Source organism: Leuresthes tenuis, unplaced genomic scaffold (assembly GCF_036924035.1).
Source record: "Leuresthes tenuis unplaced genomic scaffold, fLeuTen1.0.hap1 SCAF_6, whole genome shotgun sequence".
NCBI lineage: Eukaryota > Metazoa > Chordata > Actinopteri > Atheriniformes > Atherinopsidae > Leuresthes > Leuresthes tenuis.
Window position 1 is genome coordinate 18,833,708 of NW_027325360.1, and position 17,618 is coordinate 18,851,325.

The following is a 17,618-nucleotide window of genomic DNA, read 5'->3' on the forward strand; positions in this document are numbered from 1 at the left end:
GCTTACTGCACAGCAAAAAAAGCAATGGCAGGAATGGTGCCACCCTAGCGGCAGCCTGCTGCCTCTTTCTTTACATCTTCAATGTACTGTTTCTCCAACAGTAGATGGTGTAATTCTGGCGCCTCTGCACCCCAGATGTCCATGTTGCCTACTGAGAGAGCTCACTTGTGTTACCTGCTGACGCTGCGTGTGACATCATCAGCTAAATTGTTGCCAAGCTACGAAAACAACATCCGAACCCATTGATGACAGCCTCTGAAGATTTCTACCACATCTTCCTCTCTGCTTCACTTTAACTTTCCACATGTTTTTTTTTGGTTAGAGTGGGTCGTCCAATAGCTGGATGATTGGCGGTTTGATTCCCACTCTCGCCACTCAAAACAAATTGGTGAAACTGACAGCTGGAGGGGTGTCACAGTCGAGGTGCCCTTGAGCATGGCACCGAGACAACAATCTTTCTCTTAATGTAGAGAAGACCAAAAAGATTGTTGTCAACTTCCAGAGAGCCCCCACCCATCACCCTCCACTGACCATAAACGGTGATGCTTTGGAGAAAATGAGCAGCATCTTTCCTGGGTGTGCACCTCACTCAGGACTTCTCTTGGAGCAGTAACACCATATCACTGGCCAGGAAAGCTCAGCAGCGCCTCTACTTCCTCCGCAGACTGAAAAGAGCCAGAGCACCAGTTCCCATCATGCACACCTTCTACCGTGGCACCACTGAGCGCATCCTGACCAGCTGCATCACTGAGTGGTACGGCGGCTGCACTGCATCCTGCAGGAAGACCCTGCAGTGCACAGTGAGAGCCGCTGAGAGGATCATCGGCATGCCTCTCCCCTCCCTCCAAGACATCTACAACACACGCCTGGCCCACAAAGCACTCGGCATCCCACCTACTGCTTCATCAGCCTCCTGCCTTCCGGGAGGAGAATGAGGAGCCTCCGGGCGAGAACCAGCAGAGTGAGAGACAGCTTCATCCACCAGGCTGTCAGGATGCTGAACTCCCTCCCAGCACTGCCAATTCGAAAATATACCCTGCAGTAGTGGTTTGTGATAAATTGAAGTACACAACAGCAGACAGAATCAAAACTCTGCAAAAGTCCCCGTATATTCCCTTTAAACACAACACACTAACATTAAACTTGCTCCTCTACTGCAGGTCAAACATGTCACTGAAATGGTTCAAAAATTTGTGGTGTGAAAGATGAAAGGTTAACTTCATAAGCTGATCAAACATGTCGTGTCTGAAGAGTCATGAAAGTAGTTTCAGCAAGTCTCCCTCTGACCTTGAAAGAATGGTATGACTTGACTCTAAAGTGTTATCAAAGCCGAGAATTTTAAAAGATAAAATATGAAACACTGTTTTATTTGTCATAAACTGCACCTGTATGTAAAGTAGTTAAGGTTAGCTCCATCACATTTAATTACAGGATTAAAATGAGTTGTGATTAACGTAACATTACATAATAAAGTGTTAATTATTGTTCAAACTGAGCAATTTCACATTTTTGTACATGTCATTTGCTGCTTGAAAAGTCAAGTTTTCTGGAAGTGTTCACATTGTGTTTCTTTAATTAATTTATATTCTGATTATTCCCTCATTTGTCATACTACAAATATTTCTGGATGGACGATGCTCCAACAACGTGTCCACGATGAAGCAGGTACAGAAAATGGATGGATGGGTAATACCACCTAGTGGCAATAAAGTTTTAATACACCATATTTGTTGTGTCCTAAAGGCCTAGAACCTAGAAGAAGTTTGTTACAAGCATATTTAAATTAGATTTAGTTCAGTTTATTCATATTAAGACAATTCACAACATAAGTCATCTCAGGACAATTTACAAAGAGAGGTAAAAAAGTTAACACCCTGCTTTGAGCGGTTGTGAAGTGAGAAACCACGAGAGACAGTTCACCTGCGACTAAGTAAGTGTAAGTGCTGAATAAAAAGGTTCAGCTGACAATATTTATTTCCAAACAAAAAACATACAGGGAAATCCCTGGGAACAAAAAACTCAAAAAACAGGAACAGGCTCCGACTACACTAATAGAGCCGGGAAATCCAAAAAGACAAGCAGCAAACCAAAACCTCTCTTAGTGAGTAAATAGGAAAATAACAAGAAGAAGTAAACGCTCTGATTTAACTCGAAGAGCTGCAAAGTCAAAACAGCAAAAAGCCAAACCAAAATCTCTCTTATCGAGGAAATAAGAAAATAACAAATCACTAATAGAAAAAGCTCTGATATTACTTGAAGAGCTGTGAAGTACAAAACGGCACAGGACCAACTATGAATCACTCTTTAACGAGGAAAATGCAAACAATACTATTCTATGAGAACACAAAGAAGCTAAATGCCAAAGGCCAACAAAAAGACTCTTTAATGCGGCCCAGGACGGCCAAAACTATGACTTGACACTGGGAATAAGGCTGATGTGCAGGACGAGCGGACATGACACACTGGCACAGGACAAGGGAAGACTCAAACTATAAGTACACATGAGGGAAGTGGGGGGAAAAGAACAGTTCTTCATTTGAACCAACTCCAACAGATGATAACTATGAAAGAAACAGACTGAACAAGCATAAGTCACTAAAGCTTGTGTCATTTATCAATCAGTGTGTAATATCAGACTATGAGAAAGCCTGGACTGACATAAAATGCTTTGTTCATTTTGGGAAACAGAAATAAAGGAGAAAGTTAACCTGGACATTTAACCATTTATCCTTGTGGTGAAAACAACATGGTAAAACACATATTTTCTTTTCTTTAACAAAGAAGGATAAAACAAGACCCATAATGTAAAGGTGCAGCTACCACAAAGGTCTTTGTTTCTATTGCTTGACAGGTGCGCTCAGGGTACCTGAGGTAAGAGACAGACTATAACTGTCAGTAACAGTAGTGAAGAACAGAAATGTGTATACATGAAAATATTAATTAGGCAACATTTGCACATCATATCTGAGGAAAAAGAAAGTTAATATCAGACAAATATGTTGTCTCGTAGTCATACCATATACATACCAACCAAATAAAACTAAAAGGTGTTTATGTTGCTATAATAGAAATTCAAAAAGAGACAAAGAGCAAAATGTCTCTCTATAATGTATGTTATTGCTGCATCTTTCTGCGCTGAACAAGCAGAAGTGAGCAGTCAAATGGTTCTCCACAGTTCGGTATCTATTTCCCAACCTCTACTCTTCCTGCTAACAAGTTTTACGTTTTAAACCCCGGATGTGTGAGATCATATTCTTTCTAGAAGCTACCAGTTTTTTGTGGTCCTACAGTTGTCAGCCCCCCCCCCCATACGTGTGTCCACACACCCTCTCTTTAAACCCCCCTCCCAGCACATCTTGCATTTGCTGGTGAGTTCTCAGCTGTCTGCGCCCTAAATAGACCTTATCAGGAGCAAACCATCTTTGAGGGGTCACTCAAACTTAACTTACCGTATTTCAAAAAAGGGTTTTGCTCATAAAGTCTTGAATAATTCACCAACACTGAAATGATATTCGTTGCAACCCAAACAGAAATGATTTCTTATAACTATAGTGCAAAGCTGTGTTTTTTGGGGGGGTCAGTTATTTTAGAAGGAACCCTTTAATGTCACAGATGGTCCACCTTAGCTCTGTCCCACCTCATTGAGATCCACTATAAATATAAACTGAGGTGTTAGTGGGGGGGGAGGTTACAAAAGGCAGAAAAAGTCTGTTGATAGCACAAGTGGCTGGAGGTCCAGATTATCTACGCAGGACAAAAACTTAAACAACACAAAGAAGAAGAGGGGGATAAAACGAGACACACAACATAAAGGTACAGTACACCCGCCACAAAGATTATCGTTTAATTTGCTTGACAGGTGTGCTGGGGGTACTTGGGTTAAGGAGACAGACAAACACCTTTCAGAGAAGCTGGAGTAGATCTGTCATTTGGTGGTGTTTGTTGGAAGTCTCAGACTGGTGTATGAGACCATGCCCAAATAAGGTTTGAGAGGAGGCCATTTAAAGTTAGAGATAGCACGTGGATGGCCATTTGCCTCAGGAGACCCTGGTCAGCAGGACCGTGCTTTGCAACGGTGAGCATTAAAACAAAAATGTTTCTTTTTTATGGCTTTGATTAATATTTCTTTAGTGACAGATTGTGGTTACTTGACTCCAGTGGGAATATGAACAAAAAAAGCACAACACATGTTCAGAAGACTTTTTTAAAACCCTGGCTTCTTTGAAATATTTTTGTCCTGGTCCAGAAATCTTTAACTGACTAGTTAAAGTAAAATCCTTAAATTACTGTCATTTTTGTATTACACAGATATAAAAAGTGATGAAACATAGGGATAACCTGTTTAGGGTTGGATTTTACATGCTAAACCAAAACGCTATATGATCTGTAAATTCTACTTGTTATAACTAATAACCCCCTTTACTGCCAGATGGGAGACCCAGTCCAGTTAAAAGATGAGGGAAACAAACACTTTCAGGAAGGAGATATTGACAAGGCCATTGAATGCTACACCAGTGCCATTAAGGTGTGCAAGGACAAAAAGCTCCTGGCTGTGATCCACAGGAACAGATCTGCATGCTACCTAAAAAAGGTAAGCTGTTTGGAAGCAAACACATGTTTACACCAAGCAGATTGCATTTGCAACTTAAATAGACAAATTTAGACATTTTTTCCAATGTTTTTTTTTTTCAGGAAAGTTACGCCAATGCAGCATCTGATGCATCTAAAGGTACAGTGTTCATTAAGAAATGAAAACAGCTGTAAACAAATGTTCAGTAGGAGCAACACAGCAAATAGATAACTATGAACATAACCCCAAGTTCTATATGACTTTTTTTTTTTTCACTCTTTCATAGCAATTGATGTCGATGCAGCAGATATTAAAGCTTTGTATCGCCGCTGCCAAGCTCTGGAGAAGCTAGGCAAACTTGACATGGCGTTCAAAGATGTTCAGAGATGTGCCACCATCGAACCAAAGAACAAGACTTTCCTGGAGACTCTCCGCAGGCTGGGAGCAGAAATTCAGGCCAAGGTCAGCTAAGGAGTAGATGCATTGATACAGCATATGTCAATGAGATCTCCATGAAAGTTGATGAAATGCTTTGTTGATTTCTAGTTTATTGTGGTCACTTTCGTTGTTGACACAAAAAGAAAGACAGTGGCATGTCAACATCACTTACAGTTTTATTTACAAGATTATTCCTTTCTTTGTTCAGCTCAAGACGTCCTTCTCCACTGACTCAAGAGTGCAAAACATGTTTGACATTCTCCTCGATGAAGAAACGGGAAAGGACACAAGGGAAAAAGTATGCATCATCAGCTTTTTGCAACAGAAAAAGGGGATTGAACTAAATTCCCCTTATTATTATTTGTTGGCTTGCTGTGGAGATGATACAGTATTGGGAGGTTTTGATGCAACTGCGCTTCATTTTTTTACTTCAAGGCTGCCAACAACTTGATTGTGCTGTCAAGAGAAGATGCTGGAGCAGAGAGAATCTTCCAGAATAATGGTGTGCCCCTGATACTCAACATGATAGGGACGGGCAAACCAGAAATGGTCCTGGCTGCTGTCCGTACTCTGTCAGGAATGTGTACGGGACACAAAGCTCGGGTGAGTCAACAGGCAGTCAAAGTGAACCAACACAGCCCTCAAATACAAGAGACTTCTAATTCATTTAGTATTTTCCTCACACAATCGAATTTCACTTTTTCTAAACAGGCCATGGCCATTGTTAACATGGTGGGTGTTGATAAGATCTGCAGTATCATGGCACTTGACAACGAGGAAATTGCACTAGCAACCTGCAACCTCCTTCAGTGCATCAATGACTCCCTGACTGGCGCAGATTCAAGAGAATATGGGAAAGAAGCATCCTTGGTTTTGGGTGAGAAAGGATAAGCACTCGTGTAACTTTACTATATGATGGACATTTTTACTAAGCATTGAGTCTTAATCCTGGGCAAAATCCGACAAAAACAAAGTAATATTTTAAAGACTAAGACTAATATGTTTTGTTTGATGTCTCTCTACAGATGCATCTAAAGACCTGAAAAGTATTCTACTTGCTCTGCTGGAGATGATTGCCAATGCAAAGGTGTCTGGTCATGGCAGAGACCAGGCGCTGAACCTCCTGACCAGGAATGTGCCTCGCAAAGACAAGAAAGAGCAAGACCACTCCAGGGCCCTCTTCACTATTGATCACGGTGAGCCATAGAGAGCTCCATCGGGTCACTTTTACTAACTGTTGCTGCCGCTCAGATTCCCTGACGTCATGTATGTGTTCTTCAGGTCTGAAGAAGATCCTCAAAGTATGTGGTCAGGTCTCTGAACTGCCAGACCAGTTGCCCATGACAGAAAACACTCAGCTGATTGCTAGCGTGCTCCTCAATAAGCTCTATGACGACCTCAAATGTGACCCAGAGAGAGACAACTTCAGGGACATTTGTGATGAATACGTCAAGTATGTTCTTAAAAAAAGAGAACCACAATTTCCCAGTCAGGCAATAAAGACCTTCTAAAAAGAGACATTGTCAAATAAACCTATAATTACACGTAATCTTTCCTTTATCACGTTCTCCACTTCCTTCCCACAGATCAAAAATTGACCCCAACAACATGGACAAGACCCTTCATGCTATCAACACCATCTCAGGGCTCTTGCAGGGTCCTTTTGACGTCGGTAATACTCTGGTGGGACGGCAAGGCATCATGGAGATGATGGTAGCGCTGTGTGGCTCTGAACGTGAGGTAGACCAGATGGTTGCTGTGGAGGCCCTGATCCATTCTTCCACAAAGATGAGCCGTGCCAGCTTCATTATTACCAACGGCGTGTCACTGCTCAAGGACATCTACAAGAAGACAAAGAACGAGAAGATCAAAATTCGTGCACTGGTGGTGAGTTTGCGAAGAACGGGACAGAGTAAAGCTTTATGTTCAACACAGGTCAAAGGTGATTTTGGCCTCAGTCCAAGAAGTGTTACAGTGACATAATCTCTGGAAATATCCGTGTCAAAGGTGTGACCTGTAGGTATACTTGTGTTCTTGACAGGGTCTCTGTAAACTGGGTTCAGCTGGCGGTGATGATTATGCTTTAAGGCAGTTTGCTGAAGGCTCCACAGAGAAGCTGGCCAAGCAGTGCAGAAAGTGAGTGCTCAAACACTGGTGGTGTAAATGACTGCCTGATTCAAGCAGGTCATTGTCCATAACCACAGAAAAAATATCACTTCAAGGAAAAATCTGTTAGTAACACAAGCAACATTAGGTGCTAAACACATTTTAATATAGAGCCACTGACGTTGCTATGCAGTATCACAGTGCCATAGCAATTCTAGTTCCTAAAAATGTCCCTTGATGTTCTGTAAAATGATTCTCTTTCTTCTTTTAAAGGTGGCTTTGTAACCCTCAGATTGATACCAAAACAAGGAAGTGGGCTATTGAGGGTCTTGCTTATCTGACGAATGATGCCGACGTGAAAGATGACTTTGTTGAGGACGAACTTGCAATGAAATCCATGTTCGATTTGGCTAAGGTACAGAAATAACAGACTGAAAGAAGCATAAACCTCAAGGATGAGTCACTTCTCTACGCCAGTGAAAAATTATCAAAGCCGACTCTACTCATAAACAGCAGATCATATCTGAAAACCATCATCCCTGAAGTGTAGAATTAGCTACACATGATCTGAAATGACACATCATTTAGCAACAGACCCTCCATTAAGACAAAAGATACTCCATATTGTTTTGTTGTTTGTCTTTTTTTTAATGAGAGAATGATTTACATATTACCGACTATTAAAGTTCACTTCACAAAAGGCACACCATGGAATATGTGCATAAATGCTCCGACATTTACAAATATCCCTTATTTCTCTCTGTTTTAGTCGAAGGATAAAACAATCTTATATGCAGTTGCTTGCACCCTGGTTAACTGCACTAACTGCTACGAAAAGAAGGAAATCCTCCCTGAGCTGGTTCAACTGGCCAAGTTCTCAAAACAACATGTGCCTGAGCAACACCCCAAGGTAAAGCAGAAACTCTAACCACAGTTGATGAACAAGCATAACCACAGCGGGAAATTTACAGTCTGTGTTATCAGCATTTGTTTTTTGCCTTTTCAGGACAAGAAGGACTTTATTGATAGGAGAGTGAAAAGGCTACTGAAGGCTGGAGTCATATCAGCTCTTGCTGTCATGGTCAAAGCAGACAATTCCATCTTGACTGATCAGACTAGGGAGATGCTGGCAAGGTGAGACAGCAAACATGTGATGGGAAGGCCTTTTAACATGCTGTGATGTATGTCATGTCCCTCCACACGGTACTCTGCATCCCCACCCCTCCTCTTGTAAATGAATACATAAAATCCTCCATTTTCTGTGTGAAGCTCATCTTCAGCTACTTAGAAGCCACTAAAAGAAAGGTGGATTGAATCGATTTTGTTCCCATTTCTACATTTTGACTTGATTTATTAGAAAAATGTGTAATGATTGAGGAGTGACCTGAAGTACAAATGCAAACATTTTCTGTTTTGATCTTCAGGGTTTTTCTAGCATTGTCAGCGGATCCCAAAGACCGTGGCACTATTGTTGCCCAAGGTGGTGGAAAGGTGAGAAATAGTTTTTGGATACCAAAGTACATGAGAGTCAGTAGCAGTCTAAACGATAAATGTGAGATGACATAAGGTACTGTCTCACTGTACGTGAAACCAAAATATTTTATACTCAATGAGCCTGACAGACCACTTTTTCCTGATTGCACGATCCCCCACTTCTGGTTGATACTCTTCTTAAATGTTTTGTTTTTCTTGTCTTATGCCCTCAGGCTCTCATACCACTTGGTCTGGAAGGTACAGATGCTGGAAAGGTGAAAGCAAGCCACGCCCTTGCTAAAATAGCAGCTGTATCCAACCCAGAAATAGCCTTTCCTGGTGAGAGGGTAAGTTATTCAGCTATGGCTGCTATGTGTTAGTCAGTCCAATGCCTCTGCAATGGAAATTTACAGAGGTACGACATTCTTTAAACACATATGCTACTCTACTCTCTCTCAACAAACATTTTATTTCAACTTTTGAGATTTGCCGTCTTTGCTTTTACACATTATGCTTAGATGTGCTTCGATAAATGGCTTTATCAGAGGGTTGATTATTGTCATAATTATTTCTGTTTGCATTTCATGTGTAAGCTGTCCTGGTATCTAATTCCCAAACAATTGAACAAATGGCCTTTCAAAATTCAGCTCTCATTTCGATTTTGTTTTGGCTGACAGATGTACGAGGTGGTGCGGCCTTTAGTCAGCCTTCTTCACACAGACAAAGATGGACCACAGAACTTTGATGCTCTGAAAGGCCTCACCAACTTGGCTGCCTACAGCGAAAAACTAAGGTGTCATTTTTAACCAGCATAATGTTGTGGTCACAGGGACGCCAAGTATAGACTGCTTGGCCTATGTGACTTCACTGCAGTACGTGTGGTTACCGGTCTTAACCCACTTCTGATTTGCAGAGTAAAGATTGTGAAAGAGAAGGCTTTACCAGAGATTGAGAACCACATGTTTGAGGAGAATGAAAAGATCAGGCTGGCTGCCACTGAGTGCATGTGCAACCTTGTGTCATGTAAAGAGGTGAGGATGGCTGAAAGAGGGTTACATGACATCGACTACACGCAGTCAGTGTATGAAAACTGTAACTAAACTTTTTTTTTGTGCATGTTTTAGGTTCAAGAACGTTACCTGGAAGATGGCAATGATAAGCTGAAGCTGCTCTTGTTGCTGTGCGGAGAAGATGACGACAGTCTTCAGATAGCTGCAGCAGGAGCTCTGGCCATGCTCACCGCAGCTCAGAAGAAGCTGTGCACCAAAATGTCCCTCGTGGTATGTGACCACAGTTTTTTTTTGTTGCTGTTGTTGTAAAATGCAAGCGTTAGTGTCACAAAAGAAGATCTAGTCTACAGCTACAATAGCCGAATAGTTTCACTGACGAAGTGACTGATTTCTCCCAACAGACGGCTCAGTGGCTTGAGATCCTGCAGAGGTTATGTCTCCACACCAACCCTCGGGTCCAGCACCGTGGTATTGTGACTGTCTACAACATGCTCAACTCAGACAACAGCGAGCTGGCCAAGAAGCTAATCGAGAGTGAGATACTGGAAATCCTCACGGTTATTGGAAAGGCAGAAGACAATCCTAAGAGGCAGGAGCCCATTGAAGCTGCACGCGCATGTCTCATCACAGCCATGGAGCTCGGTCTCATCAAACCCTTCACCAGCTCTTCATAGAATCCCAGAAACAAGACGTCAATGAACGGCAAAGGACATTTTTTGTTTTTTTTTCCTCTGTTACATAGATGCTTTGTATCCATTTGCTTTTTTTTTAAGAATTTATCAACCTGGCTCCAAATCTCTAAAAATAATTCTTACAGTATAAATCTGTATATTATTTACTTTCTTTTAAATGTTTTTTTTTTAAAAGATTGACTTTGTAAAGCTTGAACAGTGTTGTGTTCCCATCATGAATGCGGAGTTCTCATCATGAAACGCCTCTTCTATGCTGGAGTAGGAGAAACATGTTGTTTCTGATTGCGCCGATTTGATACTCAGACGTAATGCTTTCAACATGATTTGATTGTTTATACGAGGTCCCACTGTTGTGTGGAGTTATGTGGTTAGATGAGCCAAAATATACCAATATGATTATTCATAAATGAATGAATGTTTTGCCTTTTTATGTCTCATTGCGTACCCACATTTCTCAGACCAACTGACTCAAGTGCAGAGTCTCAGTGATCAAAGTTAACAGTCTGCCTGGTTAGTCAGTGAACGTGTTTGTAACTCAAAATTAGAATCAGAGGTATTTTAGGCTCAAACTCCCACAAATCATATATTCTTATTTGATTTAAAAGGAGTGTCAAATGACATTAAACACTCAAAAATGTTCTGTCTGAAATGGAAAGTGTCTGTGATGATCATTAACAGGCCCCTGATAAAAACAGAGTCACATTTCCACCACTTCAGCTTAAATAAAATTGACCTTGTGATCCAATCTTAACCACTTCTTAGCTAGCCCTAATTTTTTTTTCATCACAAAAAAAAAAAAATTGCATTTGGATCATTGGAACAGAGGTTTCACAAATCCAAGTATGTTTAAAAGAGGTTTCACTATCATGAGATAGTGAACTAGCTAACATAAGTTTTCTGCAGGGACCCCTCTATGGTACGTTTACACATGAGCTTGGCAACGAACCTCATCATGTTGGAAGTAGACTGTACAATTATAACTGCTGAACTCTAGCTACACTGCAGTCTGAGCCTGTGACTTTCACCTACACAGCTTGTGTTTGATGACGCAGAAGTTGACTTCCGATTCCCAGCTTCCGATTTGTGAATTAAAATGCCATTTCACAGCTTTTTTTTCACATGCTGATCACATAAGTTTTGGCCCTGTATGAAAACTACAATAGTTATACTGCTCAAATTGGACATTATTATTCCAAAGAGGGTGTAGATTAATTAATATCGTGTTTGGGATTTGTGAAAACTTTATTTGATCTGTGAAATGTGAAAAATCTGAGCTTCTGACCACTTTCTGCTCTATCTCACATGGTGGTTGTCAAGCCTGGAAACAGACGCATGCAGATTTTATTGAGTAAAAACATATTTTGTGGTAAGAAAGTAATATTTTTGGTCAACACCAAATCAAAATCATAGAATTTACAGTAATTTGGACTGTATTTGATTAGGCAGATTGTGATGCATTTCCCCTGCTAATTTCAAACCATTATGAAAATACAGTTTGCTAAACAATGGCTGACAGGGTTGGGATGGGTTTTAACATGTATCTTAAAAGTGTTACAACCACCCCCTTACAGAAAACTAATGACATTCATTGATTTGATTAATTTGAAGCATGCCTAGGCAGGGGGAAAGAAAGAAAGACAGGTGTCTGCTGATGTTTTAAAAAAAAAAGCATCTCATGAGGTTTCAACGACAGACAGACAGATAAACCAGCACCCGTATAGAGATACAGAGATAATAATAATATAATATAATAGTATACTGGTAATAGTAATGATAATGGTAGTAATATAATTGGGACTGTGTCTGACAGGGTTCCAGTGTAGTGCAGAAAAGACGAGGAGTAGCCGACTTGGGTAGCCTTTTTTTTGCCAGCAGCGGTGAAACACCGGGGTAAAGTTGGTTCGTTGTTGGATATTGGCTTGACGTTCGATTTCATCTGTGCTTTTAATCAGAGACCACCGTAGTGTCCGCGTAATTTAAGGGTGTAGCTTATAGCATCATCATCATCATACTTTCATATACTATAAGATTACTGTCAACAATCCTCAAGATTTCAAGTTTTACCAGAAAACAGCGTCTCCTGTCAACCTTCCGTCATTCACCCTGGTCCATGTTAGGGACCGTCTGCAAGTTCCAATTTTCAATATAAATTTAGTCTTGAATAATGTTCACAAAAAATTTTAAAAAATGACTTTTTGCCATTATTTTTGCTGTAGTAGATCACAGTTGCAATGCACTAACTACTACAGGTGAGATTATTGTGAAAATAAGTTTTATATGGACATAGTATGTATTAAATAACTGAAAATACTCACTTAAAATCACTGAAATGACTTTTTACCATTCTTTTTGCTGTAGTAGATCATATTCGTAATGCACTAACTACTACAGGTGAGGCTTTTTTTCAGGAAACAACATATATCGTGGTATCAGGACGCATTTATTCACAAGTAAGCAAGCAGCACATGTCACACCGCCATTCTTCATTTTCAGATGGAATCCTGTCTGGAGTCAACCCAAGGCAAGGTGCATGAAACCATCTCTGGCACTTATCACATTCAATCTGTAACAATAGACAATATTTCATTAGAGATACACCATTAGTTTTGAAGTTGAAATGAATTATATCTTCTCACATTTATGACACTTGCCCAAGTAATTTTCTGTGTTTCTTTTTGCAGTGACAGAGGCACCTTTAGGCCACAATGGGAGCAGAAGTCCTCCTTTGAGTCTGAAATGAACAACAAAAGGAACCTACCAACTGTATTGTGTAAACAAATTAAATTCAAACATCACTGGTTTAATGTGAATTGAGTGAAATCCTAGCCCTGGCTCTCCTTCAAATGTCCTTGGAAACACATATGACTACAGGTTACAATAAATAGCATTATTAAACAGGAGAGTTTATCTCTCTACACACACATTTGCCTATTACTGTATAACAAAATAGTTATCTTAAAGAAATGTTTTTTGAAATATTTATTTGATCAATACTATCAGTAAAGTACCTGATGCAAGAAGGATGTCCTCAGCCATCTGTCTTCTCTGCTGTGCAATGTCTTTGCCAGATGGATTAATATTAAATTCCTCTGGGATTGCAGGGAATGTCTCAATAGTTTTTCTCACCATCTGAGTGAAAAAAAGCACAATTCAGAATTAGTTATTTTCTCATACTCTGTACAGATTATTTTAAAACTGACAGGCTTTGATAACGCTCTGTCATGGTTCTTAAATATTTAAGAAATTCACCCCAAGGACACAATGGCAGGACATATATTTATATATATATATAAATATATATATTCTCACCTGCATGACAAACACGCCGCAGCTGGTTCCATCCGTCTGCGTTGTGTGAGCAATAGTGGCAGGCTTCCAGGGTATGTTTAACCAATCCCTTCCTATTAGATTGAATCGTGTTCTGAAATACTTACTGTCACAAATTAGTATTGTTTGTAATCCTGTCATATATTTATTTTCTCAATGTTACTATTTATAGTAATTTATTCGTTTTTAAAAGTGTTTGTCAGAGTGCTGCAATCGGGGGTACTGCTAGAAACTTTGGCCCCTGTGAAAAAAATGAATGTAATATTAAATAAATCTCACTGGAAACACTTGGCTGCCTCTCTTGAGTCCTCCAGGTCACTGTCTGCATCAGCTGGATCAACCACAAATATCTGGCTGGATGGTGCATGCAAGTACTGTTCATTAGAGAAAGTGTTGTTAGACACATACATCAAAATTTAAATAGAATTTCTTCCAATATCTTATAGTTGTCCAGGTGTATTACTCACGACAAACTTCCAGTGGCTGCGGTGCACATTCACACATCCGACAATGCCGTCGTTGTGGTCAAAGTTCACCTAAAATTTGAGATATTAATAGGATGATAAGTTTTGCAGTGTACATTATCGGTCCGTTTTCATAAATTTGCAAATGGGGCTGATACAGCCATTATTTTGTTGAGTTTAATCATACTTACATTTCTTAAAATTTGTCTCAAAACTTGCTCGGTTTTTCCAAACAGAATAACAAAGTGGTCTAGCAGGTACAATCGTTTTGTACCCATCTTCAACCCAATTTTACATTTTTTATTTAGTTTTTTATTTATCTATTTTAACTCTGGTTAAGGCACCTACATGCTGGAGAAAATTCCAATCGCATTATCTGGGTGTGTTAATAGAAGTTGGAGAACTCAGTTTGTGATGTTCGTTTGCATGCACTTCAGTTGTCCAGTTGTAGTCAGATTAAGGCAATAATTTAATAATTCTATGATTTTCAAGTGTCATGTAAACATACTGATTGACTTTTTGTGTGAAATTTTGACATTGTAACTGTGCCAATGTTGTTCCAAAATTGCAATAATCTCGAAAATATCTTGAAATGTTTGTTTGTAAATAAATAGTCAAAAATCAATGCAAAGATGATGAAAAGTTATGAATGCACATCAGAAAGGACATGGAAAAAGTGCACCATCCCTGGTAACTTAGTTGGCATAAAACTGCGTGCTGCTTTAAGAGAAAATTCATATCCTCTCTGTAAAAGCACGTAATTTCTAGAAATGCTTTCATTTTCTAGAGCGATGGACACAATAATTGATTATCCATCATTCATTACATTTCCCTACCAAAGTGAGTTCACAGGGTAATGTGAAATAGCCACCATAAAACAGCATGCTAGCTAGCTCAAAAGGTCCTGCTTGTAAAAAAACTATTAATTAACCGTGATGAAAACTTAATCTTTATAACCTCACACAAAGCTCATTGCTGCCTTACCTTCCTCACACTGTAGAAAAATGTGAGGGACCAGGGATGGAGTTCAATCTGCTCCGATACCTGAACATTGTGGAAAGGGTGTGGCTATTGAGACACATCTTGGAAATCTGACCATACGGTATTTTCGTGGTTACGCTCATTATATATATCAGCCTAGCTTTGTATGAAAACATATTTGGTAGTACATTACAATGAATTATAGGGTGGAAGAAAATCTCTCCTGTAGTAGTTGGCACATTTATAGAATGAATCACTACAGCAAAAAGAATGGTTTAAAAAGTCATTTCAGGGATTTTTGTGAATATTTTCAGTTATTTAATACAAACTATGTCCATATAAAGCTTCTTTTCACAATAATCTCACTTGTAGGAGTTAGTGCATTGCAACTATGATCTACTACAGCAAAAATAATGGCAATAAGACATTTCAGTGATTTTTAGTGATTTTTTTCAGTTATTTAATACATACTATGCCCATATAAAACGTATTTCCACAATAATCTCACCTGTAGGAGTTAGTGCATTACAAATATGATCTACTACAGCAAAAATAATGGCAATAAGACATTTCAGTGATTTTTAGTGAATTTTTTCAGTTATTTAATACATACTATGCCCATATAAAACGTATTTCCACAATAATCTCACCTGTAGGAGTTAGTGCATTGCAAATATGATCTACTACAGCAAAAAGAATGGTAAAAAGTCATTTCAGTGATTTTAAGTGAATTTTTTCAGTTATTTAATACATACTATGCCCATATAAAACGTATTTCCACAATAATCTCACCTGTAGGAGTTAGTGCATTACAAATATGATCTACTACAGCAAAAATAATGGCAATAAGACATTTCAGTGATTTTTAGTGAATTTTTTCAGTTATTTAATACATACTATGCCCATATAAAACGTATTTCCACAATAATCTCACCTGTAGGAGTTAGTGCATTACAAATATGATCTACTACAGCAAAAATAATGGCAATAAGACATTTCAGTGATTTTTAGTGAATTTTTTCAGTTATTTAATACATACTATGCCCATATAAAACGTATTTCCACAATAATCTCACCTGTAGGAGTTAGTGCATTGCAAATATGATCTACTACAGCAAAAAGAATGGTAAAAAGTCATTTCAGTGATTTTAAGTGAATTTTTTCAGTTATTTAATACATACTATGCCCATATAAAACGTATTTCCACAATAATCTCACCTGTAGGAGTTAGTGCATTACAAATATGATCTACTACAGCAAAAATAATGGCAATAAGACATTTCAGTGATTTTTAGTGATTTTTTTCAGTTATTTAATACATACTATGCCCATATAAAACGTATTTCCACAATAATCTCACCTGTAGTAGTTAGTGCATCGCAAATATGATCTACTACAGCAAAAATAATGGTAAAAAGTCATTTTAGTGATTTTTAGTGAACATTTTTCATGACTAAATTCACACTGAAACGTGTAATTGGCAGACGGTCTCTACGGGATGTCAAGCAAACATCCAACGACGAACCAACTTTACCTCGGATGCTGACACAGGAAAAGAGCAACCAAAACGGCTAGTGAGGTGTATTGTGTGAAGGTGTTCAACCATCTCACCGGGAAAAGTGGATGAAAAGTCCATATTTCAACACTGCCGACGCCTTACGCCAGCGGAGGGGAGCCGAAGGGGGACATGTGCACTTGATCGTAGGCGGGATCCATCTTTCCATATTTCAAACGAAGCAGATAAAGAGGTTAGATACTAACTTTCATCCGATCGAGTCCTTTGATTTTGATTTTGATCTGTCGTCTCTAGATCCACTGTACACGGGACGCGCTGGATCATATTGTTTTGTACTCGAATTGTGTTCATTCCTCCGCTGTGATGCGCATTTTAATGCTCTTAATTAGTGATGTCACTGTGTGTGTAAGACAGTTTCCTACGCTGTGTCTCAAGTAAACACGCCACTCATCCAGAGCTCAAAGAAAAGTTTTGTTTTACTATTTCTGTAGTAAGGAGGAATGTTGGGCCAATCTATCGATAAGTCCAACAGGACTGATTATGTTTGGCAGACGGACACTGGTATAGGTCTTGCCCTTTCCGACACATGTCCCCCACACGAAAGGTGGTAATCTTACCACTACACTAACCAGTCCACTACTGGATCAGCTGATCAGTGTCATGTCGACTGACTCTGTTAGATCTGTTCAATTGACTCACGACTCAAAACTTGAGTCAAATTTTTTATTATGTAAGCCGAGCAGACGCTTTAAAGGAAGTGCCAAGAGACGAAGATGTGAGAGGAGGTGATCTGCATTTTCATAGTTTACACTTCTTATTATGATAAGGAAGACGTTGCTGAGACGTGCCACAAGTCGCATTAAAGCCATGCTGGTGTGCGTTTGCCATTTTGTTTTTCTCTGCCCCGGCAAAAACCGTTTAATTTTCAGGAGGACAGATGAATTGTTCAGGATGGAACAACATACCCAACATTCAAGCCGCTGACAGATAAGATCTTACTTTGATACTTGCTGACTACCTAAACAGTTGTGCAAACCAGAC

General features: G+C 39.4%; 1 protein-coding gene across 2 annotated transcripts; it reads left to right on the forward strand.

The window, feature by feature from the left end:
* The first annotated feature begins 3,689 nt into the window (after positions 1-3,689).
* Positions 3,690-10,696, forward strand: unc45b (unc-45 myosin chaperone B). Of its 2 annotated transcripts, XM_072388059.1 has the most exons (20): positions 3,690-3,813; positions 4,430-4,591; positions 4,693-4,729; positions 4,857-5,032; positions 5,217-5,306; positions 5,444-5,611; positions 5,720-5,885; positions 6,034-6,204; positions 6,290-6,461; positions 6,595-6,895; positions 7,050-7,144; positions 7,388-7,529; positions 7,884-8,024; positions 8,121-8,248; positions 8,539-8,605; positions 8,821-8,934; positions 9,265-9,380; positions 9,501-9,618; positions 9,712-9,867; positions 9,999-10,696. In XM_072388059.1, the coding sequence occupies exons 2-20, from the start codon at positions 4,430-4,432 to the stop codon at positions 10,269-10,271; spliced, it is 2,793 nt and encodes a 930-aa protein (XP_072244160.1). In that variant the 5' UTR covers positions 3,690-3,813; the 3' UTR covers positions 10,272-10,696. The 2 variants fall into 2 exon arrangements, with proteins under 2 accessions (XP_072244160.1, XP_072244161.1); XM_072388060.1 differs by lacking the exons at positions 3,690-3,813; positions 4,693-4,729 and having other exon boundaries at positions 4,479-4,591.
* The last annotated feature ends 6,922 nt before the right edge of the window (positions 10,697-17,618 follow it).

Coding starts and splice junctions, on each gene's coding strand:
- unc45b (XM_072388059.1), top strand. CDS start 4,430: ATGGGAGACCCAGTCCAGTTAAAAGATGAGGGAAACAAACACTTTCAG. Junction 7,145..7,387: donor CTGGCCAAGCAGTGCAGAAA/GTGAGTGCTCAA, acceptor CTTCTTTTAAAG/GTGGCTTTGTAACCCTCAGA. Junction 8,025..8,120: donor TGCCTGAGCAACACCCCAAG/GTAAAGCAGAAA, acceptor TTGCCTTTTCAG/GACAAGAAGGACTTTATTGA.